At 55.7% G+C, this 11,210-nt stretch overlaps 2 protein-coding genes across 3 annotated transcripts; one reads left to right on the forward strand and one right to left on the reverse strand.

The window, feature by feature from the left end:
* Positions 1-54: 54 nt before the first annotated feature.
* On the reverse strand, positions 55-6,659 carry Tmem198 (transmembrane protein 198). 2 transcript variants are annotated; one of them, XM_050160994.1, is made up of 5 exons: positions 6,522-6,659; positions 5,462-5,666; positions 2,701-3,276; positions 1,310-1,512; positions 55-997 (listed from the first exon to the last, which is right to left on the reverse strand). In XM_050160994.1, the coding sequence occupies exons 2-5, from the start codon at positions 5,625-5,627 to the stop codon at positions 860-862; spliced, it is 1,083 nt and encodes a 360-aa protein (XP_050016951.1). In that variant the 5' UTR covers positions 5,628-5,666; positions 6,522-6,659; the 3' UTR covers positions 55-859. The 2 variants fall into 2 exon arrangements, with proteins under 2 accessions (XP_050016951.1, XP_050016950.1); XM_050160993.1 differs by lacking the exon at positions 6,522-6,659 and adding an exon at positions 5,971-6,108 and having other exon boundaries at positions 60-997.
* Positions 6,635-11,187, forward strand: Chpf (chondroitin polymerizing factor). Its single transcript, XM_050160991.1, has 4 exons — positions 6,635-7,081; positions 8,025-8,598; positions 9,053-9,232; positions 9,536-11,187. The coding sequence occupies exons 1-4, from the start codon at positions 6,768-6,770 to the stop codon at positions 10,790-10,792; spliced, it is 2,325 nt and encodes a 774-aa protein (XP_050016948.1). The 5' UTR covers positions 6,635-6,767; the 3' UTR covers positions 10,793-11,187.
* Positions 11,188-11,210: the final 23 nt, after the last annotated feature.

Here is an 11,210-nt window from a genome sequence, read left to right on the forward strand (position 1 = left end):
ATGCCCACGCCTGTCTGTGTGCCATGGGAGGGCAGGCCATGCTTGGAGCCCCTATAGTCAGTGGCATAGCTCTGAGGTTGCAGGGCTTCCAACTTGATTGATGGGAGTACCAGTTACTGAAGACTTCTGGCAGAGGGCACATAGTTTGGCACATTTATAAAAGTTGTGAAACAGGGTGGGAGGGGACAGAAGCATGAGGTGTCTAGGGTGGCATGACAGACACCAGACATGCACCGTGCATTTAAGCCCTTCTCCCTCCACCCTCCTCCCAAACCCAACCGAGAACAACACTCCCCGCCCCTATCCCCTGCCATGGCTCTTCAGGCTGGTTGCTTTGCAGAGAGAGGCCAGGGGACCAGGGTCAGGGGTGCTGTCATTGGCTCCATGGACAATGACGAGAACCCTTAGATGAGTGGCTGGAAGGTAGAGCAATAGGGGAGGCAGGCCAGCCTCTTCCTCACAGACATGCAGGAGAGTGGCCCATGGGACCCCAGCAGTGGGACAGGAGGCGGGGCTGGCCCTGAAGAAGCCCTGCCAATCAGAAATCTAAGGCAAGGGTCCCAGTGTCCCCTCAAAGCCTACCCCCTTCACACACGCATATATGGGCAACACAGAACCCTGAGCACGTCCCAGTGGGGCTCACATCCCGAGTCCCTCGGGAGCTTGGACCGGAGCTTCTCCCTCAGGCCAGGCCTACCTAGCCTGAGACACAGCCTCCCTTCCGGTGGCTGGCCAACCCTCTCCAAGGAGGGGAGAGAGACAGTCAAAGACCACAGGGCCGTGCAGCCTCAGTAGTGGCCTGGCAGGACTCCCTAAGCTGGTAGAGCTGGTGACTGCAGAGTCTAGACAGGCAACATGACTACACCCGCACAGGAGGTCCCGAGCAGGTTGTCAGTGGCCCCCGGGACCCATACTCATAGTCCGTGTCCGTGGGTGAGGCCATGAAGGAGCTCAGAGAGCTCCCAGTCTGCCGGTCCCGGAAGCTCTGGATGTAACTCTGTGGGAGAGATAAACACAGGTGTGAGTCCTGCTGCAGAACCACCTCTCCCTGTCCCACCCAGGCCTGACACTCCCCTGGCCTGCACAAACCCAAAGCATCTCCACACTAAGTCCACAACCCTAAAAGGCACCATATACCATATCCACTTAGTGTCAGTACTTGGGACACCTGCCCAGTTGGATCCATCAGGGCCCAGGTATAGAGGTTCTGATGGATGGACAAGCATAGGCCTTAAGGTCAGTGTCCCCCAAGAAGATTCAGTCTACATACACTTCCCACCCAGGAGCTGGAGGGGCTCTGGGACCTCACCGGGGAGAGGACATCTCCATTGAAGCGTTTGATGGGCACTGGCCTGCGTCTATAGGCAGGGTCTGGGGGACCAGGCCGGGGAGGAGCCCGAGGACCTCGGGGAGGAGCCCGAGGGGGTCTCTTCTTCCTCCGCTTCTCCTTGCGTTCTTCCTGTTGCCGGATCCGCATGAGCTGCACTCGCCTTCGCTGCCTGCTGATGACCACTGTAGAGGGACGGGCACAGGAGACTCAAGTTCATATAGCTCTTCCCTGAGCCCTCTCCCTTCTTCCCCTCGAGGAGCTTCATGCTTCCACAGTCCCTTGCCTATGACCCACACTTCCACCCTGTTACTTCCTTTCCTGGTTTCTCACCTCCAAGATGGCACTTCCCAGTTTTTCTTTTCTCGCAAAGGCACGTATGTGCAACCCCCCCTCCGCAACTGTTGTTGCTGTGCCAACCCTAAGGCCTTGGGTGACTCCCAGGCCAGCTGCCATCATCTTTCAACTGGACAGCTGCTTCCTTACTGTTCCTTTCTCCGCTCGCCTCCCTCTAATGCAGTGGTTCTCAACCTGTGGATCTGATCCACTTGGTGAAACGACCCTTTCATAGGAGTTGCCTAAGACCACTGTAAAACACAGATATTTACATTATGGTTCATAACAGTAGCAAAATTACAGTTATGAAGTAGCAACAAAAATAAGTTTATGTTTGGGGGTCACCATGACATAAGGGACTATATTAAGGTCGCAGCATTAGGAAGATTGAGAACAATTTCCCTAATGTGTTCTACATCCCCCAACATTAACCTACTATTTCCTCCGCTACCCTAAGCCCTCCATGGGCATCTCACTGTCCTAACAAAATTTGGCGCAGAGGGTTGACACCATCAGCCTTCCTTGGCCACTCTAACTACAGTGGAATCCGTAAGATGAAAGTTTCGTATTACTTTGTATCACTCCATATCACTCTGCACAATTAGAATTAACTTATATGTTTGTTTGCATGTTTAGTATGTTTCTCAGCTGCCCTGGACGGACTCTCCTAAGAGCATGACCCCCGTCTCTGGTAGCATTTGTTTGTTTGTGGTCCTAGGAATCAAGCTCGGAGCCCTGTGCATGTCGGGCAAGCATGCTGCCACTGAGCTACGTCCTCTATCCTTCTGTTTCACCTCTGCTATATCACCCCAGTGCCTGGAATGGGCTTGACCTAGAGCCGGTGTCCCACACATTCTTTTCTAGTGAATATTGTTATTAAACCCTATTCTCCTAGACCCTGGTCAAGTCAATTTTCTAACTGAGGCTTTCCAATTTTGGTCTATACAGCTTCCGTCCCCTCTCACTAGTCCCCCAATCACCCCACCATCTTTGTCCACCCCTTCTTCCCATGCCCACCCTAGCCTGTGCCCTCTCACCTTCTGTGTGGGAGTCCCTCTCGGTTGTCACCCTCCACTGCACCAGAACGCCCATCAGGCTAAGTAGGGGCCAGAGTGCCAGCAGGGCCCAGCTCCGCCAGCAGAGGGGAGGCACAGGCGCAGCCCGCAGTCGCTCCACCACGTAGCGCCCCAGCAGTAGCAGTTCAGCAAAATAGTCTGCGGCAGTGGCGATGAGGGCAGCACCAGTCACAGCAGTGGCAAGGGTGGTGAGCAGTCTGGGCCAGCGCAGAGTCAGCAGGGCAAAGAGCAGGCCGCCTCCCAGAAGCAGCCCCAGTGGGCCCCACACGGAGCCAGGCTGGTAATAGGGGGCAGAGCCCAGTAGGGCGGCGGCAGCGAGCAGCAGACCGAGCAGCAGCCCCACCAGGAAGAGGCCCACGCTGCGCACCAGCATGGCTACCAGCCCGCAGAGCAGCCCAATGCCCAGTGCGATGCCTGCGCTTGCCCCAGCACTCAGCTGCGTCTCCAGAACCCGCTCTCGGTAGCACAGCAGGAAGATGACCACTGAGCCAAACAGCAACCCAGTGAGGAAGAGGACTGCCTTGAAGCAGCGGTAACCTAGAGGAGAACAGGGTCAGTGAGGGGCCAAGAAGGCGTTTCCAGGTTGGAAGTCAGAGAGTGGGAACATAGAGGCACAAGGGAATCAGAGACAGGGGTGCTATAATAAGAGAATTAGAGGTCACAAGGGCTCAGTGGTGGAGCTAGAGGTCAGGGGACCATATAGATGTTTGCTGGGAATCACTGGGAAGACATTGATTATTGAAATAATGCTTTGAAGTCTGAGGGATAGAGTAAGGATCATTGGGATCGAGTATATCAGTAATGGGGAAATAAGGGTCTTTAGAATCATGTGGTTCAGAGAGATCACTCTTTGGAGTCACAAGGGCATCAATAATGAGTCCTTAGGGTCTCTGAGGAGGACTAGTCAGAGATGAAGAACATGGAAGTCAGGGGAAAAAATTATGTACAAGGATGAGGTCACATAAGTTTACATCCCATACAAGGTGAGATCCTTGTTTGGTCATAGGGCTTCAGAGCTAAAGCACTTCTGGAAGGTTGCAGAGATAGCAGAGCTGGGTTATGGGGCGAAGAGGTCTTTGCAGGTAGAAGGAGAATCATTAAGATTATTAAAGACAAAGGGGAACACTAAGGCCAGAGAAATGGAATCACTAGAGACCACAGTCTCCCGATCAGAGTGACAGGGATCAAAGAGAACCATTGGGAGGGTGTTAGGATCCGTATAGGACTGTTGGAAATCCAAGAGGACCATGCGGAGAAGTTGTGGTTGTGAAGTTTCAGAAGAGCAGGTTATAGGGACTTTTCCACGATTAGCAGTGTATGAAGGAGAGAGCGGGTTTAGATCTTGAACAGTTGGGAAGGCAGAAGTCAGAGTTGGGTGTCAAGGAGAGGCAGGGAGAGCCAAAGAGAAAGATAATAAATACAAAAGGGAGATTTGGTCCCAAGCATGAGGGTATCGGATCCCAGAAGGTTCTGTAGTCAGAGAGGAACAGAGTTTAGAAAAAGTCTCTGAATCCCATGGTAGGAGCATCCAAAATGGGTAGGATGGTTGTGGGAGCTGAGGATAAGGAATTAAGCCGTCCAGAGCACCATGCGGAGGGAGTAGGTACACACAGAGCAGAGGGGATGGAGACCTTTGAAGACCCATTACATATCCTAAACTCTTGTGGGGGAGCATTTCTCTGCTCACTCTGCAAAAATGTAAAAGTAAGACCATCTGACCCACACCCCAAATTTCCAATTATTCTAACAGAAGGTATAGAGTCTGCCACACTGGGGCAAACTGCCAGCCATTTTGCCCAAACTAGTTATAATACTTACAATCTGCTTGGAGGCTGTCTTTGGGTCCCTACACATAGAAAACAGTCTCCACTGCGAAGTTCTATAACTTTCTGAAGAACCCACTGGGCATTTACTCTAAGCTGCCACTGACCCATGTGATATCTCTGTGGAAATGAGAAAAAGGTATACTTTTCTCTAAGGAAGGTAGCCAAGACCTCGAGAGCTGTCAACTAGACCCACACTCACCTGTTCAACTGAACTCCTGCAGTTACACACACCACACACACACCACTGTACCATGTAATCCATACTAGACTTGCGCTTCCGTTCCTCTGCTTCAGCTTCCTGAATGCTGGGATTACAGACATACCACGCCCTCCCCCATACAACTCTTCACGATACCCATCCTTATGGGAATCTGCCTTGTAGGCGATCTCCATGTGTGTGACTACCATACAGCCCACACTAATATGTATCACAAGTGTGAATATTCCAGGTCTCGCCCCCACCATACAATATGCCCTGCTGCCTGCTGTAAGGGACCATGTTTAATCACCATGCAAAATGTTTTCAGTGTCTGCTTAGCCTGCTGATCCAAACACATCTTCACTACAATAGCTACTATTCTTTGAGTACCTACTAATTTGTGCCTGTATGAGACAAACATTGTTGCCTTTGTCCAGGTGGGAAAGCTGAGACTCAGGTTAATGTACCGATTACATCACAGTGACTAACATATAGAGCCAGGTTCAAACTCAGAATCTAATTTAAAACCTGTGCTCTGTGGACTCTAGAGTCAATGATCTACAAATATACCTGGGATCAATAAGAGAAAGATATTGCCACGGGGGTGGGATGGGCTGAAAATGTTTTGAGAGACACCAGAAAAGGAACCTCAGGGAAACAGTGGAGGGACTAGATGAAGAATGAGGGGGGCTCTCACCAAAGAAGCAGTAGACGACTCCAAACAAACAGCACATGATGCAGACGAGGGCCGGCAGGGCCTGATACCTGCGCTCCAGAGGCTGTTCGCAGGGTGCACCCCAGAAGGCATCATCTGGCTCCGGGGGCAGCAGCTGGAACCGCAGAGTTTCCATAGTACCCGGCATAGTGCTGGGAATGGAAGAGGGTCACCCTCCCAGGTCAACCTGACAGAGAGGAAATTGGGGTCAAGAGTCAGTCGTAGGTCTCCACCAGGAAAACAGCGCGAGTGGGGGAATTCAGCAAGGGCACAGTGGACAAAGGAATGGTGCCCACATCAGGCACCGCTGGATGCGTCTCTGGAACCCGGAGTAAAGACAAAGGGAAACAAGTGCCTGGCTAGAGGCGGTTGGGATGGACTTAAAAGAGGGACTAGATGGGGCCAGACGAGGGTAGGGCGCTGCTGGCAAAAAAAGAGGCAGCCCGAGCACCATCTGTAAGAGGCTCATTTTGGGATTGTCCAAGATCTACCTGGGCTGGAGGTGACCTGAGCTTCCGAGCAAGAGAGGCTGTTCAAGGACCGGAGGAGCCGGGGTGGTGGGACGCCAGAGGTTCCTACTGACTGGGGTCGGGGCAAAGTCCGCCGTGTGAAGGGGGCTGCTGGGCCGGAGAGACAGGTCTCTGTGCGACGGCGTCGCCGCTCCACCTCCAACACCGGCTGGCACTGCAGCCCCACAGCCCGGGGTCTCGGAGCCAGCCCGGGAAATGGAATGGAGCAGGAGCAGGAGCAGGAGCTCGGGCTGCCCCGGAGCCGCGGCCCCATGCCCTGAGCCCGCCGGCGGCCTTTGGTGCTGATGGACAGCTCCGGCCTCTGCTCCTGACGTCACTCAGGGTGCACCATCCAGGCAGGGGCGGGCTGCTTCTGACGTCACCCGGGACGCACCAACCACGCCGGGGGAAGCAGGGGACTCCGCCCCCGGCGTCTGCCTCTCCGGCACTGAGGAGGGGGCACTTCCGGGGGTCCTTCCCCTTTAACCTCCTCCCCCTCCTCCCTCTCCGGTAGCTGACGGCTGAGATCCCACCTCGGGGGCGGGGCCCTCGCCTGACACGTCGGACAGCAGCCGCCTGGGAGGCCCGGAGGCGAAGCGCAGCTGGAGGGACAGCGGAGCAGCGCGGGGGTTCCGGCTTTCGCTGCTGGCTCTGCTCGGCGGGGAGGGAGGGGACCCGCCTGCTGGGCCCGGGCCCTCCGGATCCGCCCCCTCCCCGGTCCCGCCCCCTCGGAGCCTCCTCGGGCTGCGCGGGGGACGGGGGCCCGCTGTCGGGACGCCATGCGGGCGTCGCTGCTGCTGTCGGTGCTGCGGCCCGCGGGGCCTGTGGCCGTGGGCATCTCCCTGGGCTTCACCCTGAGCCTGCTCAGCGTCACCTGGGTGGAGGAGCCTTGCGGCCCGGGGCCGCCCCAACCCGGAGACTCTGAGCTGCCGCCGCGCGGCAACACCAACGCGGCGCGCCGGCCCAACTCGGTGCAGCCCGGAGCAGAGCGCGAGAGAGCCGGGGCTGGCGCAGGCGCCGGTGAGAGCTGGGAGCCTCGTGTCTTGCCCTACCATCCCGCACAGCCCGGCCAGGCCGCCAAGAAGGCCGTCAGGTACTGATCCGCTCCATCCGCCCCACCCCCCGGGTACCAGCCCGGACGCGCGCGCTGGGGAGGCCACCGGAGGCCGGGTCAGGCTCCGGAAGGAAGGGGCTGGCTGGCCAGGAAGTCCTTGGGCCTCGATTACTTCCTATGACCCTGCTTTCCAGGGAGCCAGGGGACCAGTTTGAAGCCTTTTCTGGATCGTGTCCGGATCTGAGCTGAGCTAAAACGGCTGCACCCATAGTTCCCCAGACACCCTCCTAGCTCCTAGGTGGTCTGTTTACGATTAGAGAAATTAGTGTTAAGGAGGATACGTGTATAAAGAGGGGGAAAGAAAAAGGAGGGACCTGGAATTTACCTGTATTTCATTCCTCGATGGGTTTCCAGGGCCACTTTGGGATGAGATGGGAGAGGGAGGAACGTACTCATCACGTTGATGTCTCTGCCCACGAATTGAAGTAATTTCTCCTAAGTAAACAGTGAATTCCAGTTGTACAACTTACCTTATACCTTAGGAAGGTGAGTTACTGTCTTAGTTCACTCCTCCAAGAAAGACATTCTCTATACCACTATGCCATAAATTCCTACACATCATTATAGGACATACTCAGGGAGATGACAGCATCTTCATATAGTAGGAAGTATATGCACGGTGTGCCAAGCATTTTGCTGTTTAAGTACAATCAGTCCCATTTTACAGGTGGCTCAAATTAAGTATCATGCCCAAGGACACAAGTTCTAGCCTGTGAAATCTGGAATTAGATCTAAAATCTCTTTTTGTTACCTGCATGGAACTTGCTATCTTCCAGTGCAAAGACCAGTATTTCATTTAAATTCTCATGCCTCGTGGGAGAGATGTTATTCTTATCCTATTCATGGGTGCAAAACAGGCCCAGAGAAGAAATAACAAGCTGAGCCTGTGTGCTATCTTGTTCGTTAACTGTCTTTTTCTCAGAACTCGGTATATCAGCACGGAGCTGGGCATCAGGCAGAGGCTGCTGGTGGCAGTGCTGACCTCACAGGCCACGTTGCCTACACTGGGCGTGGCTGTGAACCGAACTCTGGGACACCGATTGGAGCGTGTAGTGTTCCTGACCGGTGCGCGGGGCCGCCGGACACCATCAGGCATGGTCGTGGTGACACTGGGCGAAGAGCGGCCCATCGGACACCTGCACCTGGCGCTGCGCCACCTGCTGGAGCAACACGGCGATGACTTTGACTGGTTTTTCCTAGTGCCTGATGCCACCTACACCGAGGCGCATGGACTGGAACGTCTAGCTGGCCACCTCAGCCTTGCCTCGGCAACCCATCTCTATCTTGGTCGGCCCCAGGACTTCATCGGTGGAGAGAGCACCCGAGGCCGCTACTGCCACGGGGGCTTTGGAGTGTTACTGTCTCGCACCTTGCTACAGCAACTGCGCCCTCACCTGGAAAGCTGCCGCAATGACATCGTCAGTGCTCGCCCAGATGAGTGGTTGGGACGGTGCATCCTTGATGCCACAGGCGTGGGCTGTACTGGTGACCATGAGGTAGGAAGACAACCTCCCCCTAGTGTCTCTCCCCAGGAGAGCTATGGGGTAGTAGAGACACAGACCTGCGTTTCCATGTTAATCTAACATTTTGGAAAATCCCAGGGGTCCTAGGTAAATTACTAGTTCTGGGCTTCAGTAGCATCGTGAATGCTGATGGAAACAGTTACTAGGCAGGGATGTATAGGGATTAGGAAACAGTAAGAGACCTGTGCATATTATATGTATTCAGTATCAGTTATTTTATTTAGTTCTGTGGACACCTCTGAGACAGTTTTCACAGATGAGCTCAAAAAGATCTGACCAGGGTTGTACAACGTCAACTGATCAGATAGACTTAAAATCTCCCAAGTCCATAACCGGTCACAGGATTAGGAGATGAGACGCTGGCTAAGAGACAGAGGGGAGACAGTTCTGTTGTTCCCATTATGGATCCCTCCCTTTTTTTCCCCAGGGAGTGTACTACAACTATCTGGAGCTGAGCCCTGGGGAGCCTGTGCAGGAGGGGGACCCTCGCTTCCGCAGTGCCGTGACAGCCCACCCTGTGCGTGACCCTGTGCACATGTACCAGCTGCACAAGGCCTTTGCCCGGGCTGAGCTGGACCGCACCTACCAGGAGATTCGAGAATTGCAGGTACAGTCTGGGCTTGAGGGTTGGGGGGTGAAGGGGTGAAGGGGAACAGGTTCTGAGAGATCGTGGGAAATGAAAAGGCAGCGCTAAAATCCCAGGTCTTTGACCTCTGTGGAACCGCCAGGAAATTCCACTTTTAACTTTCAAGCTGCCTCAACCTGTGGAGAGACCGTGTGGGGCCCTTGGGTGAGCAGAGGTTTGCAGGAGGCTGCAGGTCCTCCCTGAGTATCACTGCCCACATAGCCTCTAGATGGATTCTGACTATATGGCTCCCTCGTTTGCTCATGACCTATTTTTCTGGCCCAGTGGGAGATCCAGAATACAAGCAGACTGGCTGCTGATGGGGAACGGGCTTCTGCCTGGCCAGTGGGCATTCCGGCACCATCTCGCCCTGCCTCACGCTTTGAGGTTCTGCGCTGGGACTACTTCACGGAACAGTACGCTTTCTCCTGTGCCGATGGCTCACCCCGCTGTCCACTGCGTGGGGCTGACCAGGCTGATGTGGCTGATGTCCTGGGGACGGCCTTAGAGGAGCTCAACCGCCGTTATCAGCCAGCACTGAGGCTCCAGAAGCAGCAGCTGGTGAACGGCTACCGGCGCTTTGATCCAGCCCGAGGCATGGAGTACACACTAGACTTGCAGCTGGAAGCACTGACACCCCAGGGTGGCCGCTGGCCCCTCACCCGAAGGGTGCAGCTCCTCCGCCCCCTGAGCCGAGTGGAGATCTTGCCGGTACCCTATGTCACGGAGGCATCTCGGCTTACTGTGCTCTTGCCGCTCGCCGCTGCCGAGCGGGACCTGGCTTCTGGCTTCCTAGATGCTTTTGCCGCTGCAGCGCTGGAGCCCGGAGATGCAGCATCCTTGACTCTGCTGCTGCTGTACGAGCCCCGCCAGGCCCAGCGGGCAGCCCATGCGGATGTCTTCGCACCTGTCAAGGCCCACGTAGCGGAGCTAGAACGGCGTTTTCCCGGTGCCCGAGTGCCCTGGCTCAGTGTGCAGACAGCTGCCCCCTCTCCGCTGCGTCTCATGGATCTGCTCTCCAAGAAGCACCCACTAGACACTCTGTTCCTGCTGGCCGGGCCAGACACAGTGCTCACATCTGACTTCCTGAACCGCTGTCGCATGCATGCCATCTCTGGCTGGCAGGCCTTCTTTCCCATGCACTTCCAGGCCTTCCACCCTGCCGTGGCTCCACCCCAGGGGCCTGGGCCACCGGAACTGGGCCGGGATACTGGCCACTTTGACCGCCAGGCTGCCAGTGAGGCGTGCTTTTACAACTCCGACTACGTGGCAGCCCGCGGACGGCTGGCGGCGGCCTCTGAGCAGGAGGAGGAGCTGCTGGAGAGCCTGGATGTGTACGAGTTGTTCCTGCGCTTCTCCAGCTTGCATGTGCTGCGGGCAGTGGAACCGGCCCTGCTGCAGCGCTACCGGGCCCAGCCGTGTAGCGCTCGGCTGAGTGAGGATCTGTACCACCGCTGCCGCCAGAGCGTGCTCGAGGGCCTGGGCTCCCGCACCCAGCTTGCCATGCTGCTCTTTGAGCAGGAGCAGGGCAACAGCACCTAGGCCCCACACCTGCTCCCTGCCCTTCCCCCGATAGCCTGGAGCCACACGCCAGCCTCGCTGGACAGGGCTGGCTGTAGCCTCAGACCCTAGGGCAGCCCACTGGTCCCTTGTCTTTTGCTTTGTGGGCCCATGGGCTCAGGACAAGCCCTGAGAGAGGTGCCCTAGAGCCATCCTTTCTTGTCCAGTCTCCCTGCCCCCTTGACGCTGCTGATTCAGGCTATGGCCTCTATGTATTTATGCCTAACGCCAGCCATAGTTCCTGGGATCTTGTCCGGGGGGCTGGGCTGTAGATGAGTTGTTGGAGGGAGCAGAGAAAGGAGGGGTACGGTATCTCCACCTTGTCCCTTCTGGATCCGTGATGAAGCCCTGGCTTTAATAAACTGGCTACATGTGGACTAATGAGTGTAGACTGGTAATT

Source organism: Alexandromys fortis, unplaced genomic scaffold, assembly GCF_014885135.2.
Source record: "Alexandromys fortis isolate MF-2015 unplaced genomic scaffold, M_Fortis_MF-2015_v1.1 scaffold_98, whole genome shotgun sequence".
In the NCBI taxonomy this organism is placed as follows: Eukaryota; Metazoa; Chordata; class Mammalia; order Rodentia; family Cricetidae; genus Alexandromys; species Alexandromys fortis.

Excerpts from the sequence above, each read along its gene's own strand:
- Chpf (XM_050160991.1), top strand. The coding sequence starts at position 6,768 with ATGCGGGCGTCGCTGCTGCTGTCGGTGCTGCGGCCCGCGGGGCCTGTG. Across the intron at positions 7,082-8,024 it reads GCCGCCAAGAAGGCCGTCAG|AACTCGGTATATCAGCACGG; the intron begins GTACTGATCCGC and ends TCTTTTTCTCAG. Across the intron at positions 9,233-9,535 it reads AGGAGATTCGAGAATTGCAG|TGGGAGATCCAGAATACAAG; the intron begins GTACAGTCTGGG and ends TTTCTGGCCCAG.
- Tmem198 (XM_050160994.1), bottom strand. The coding sequence starts at position 5,627 with ATGCCGGGTACTATGGAAACTCTGCGGTTCCAGCTGCTGCCCCCGGAG. Across the intron at positions 1,513-2,700 it reads GAGGGACTCCCACACAGAAG|TGGTCATCAGCAGGCAGCGA; the intron begins GTGAGAGGGCAC and ends GTCCCTCTACAG. Across the intron at positions 998-1,309 it reads ATGGAGATGTCCTCTCCCCG|AGTTACATCCAGAGCTTCCG; the intron begins GTGAGGTCCCAG and ends TCTCTCCCACAG.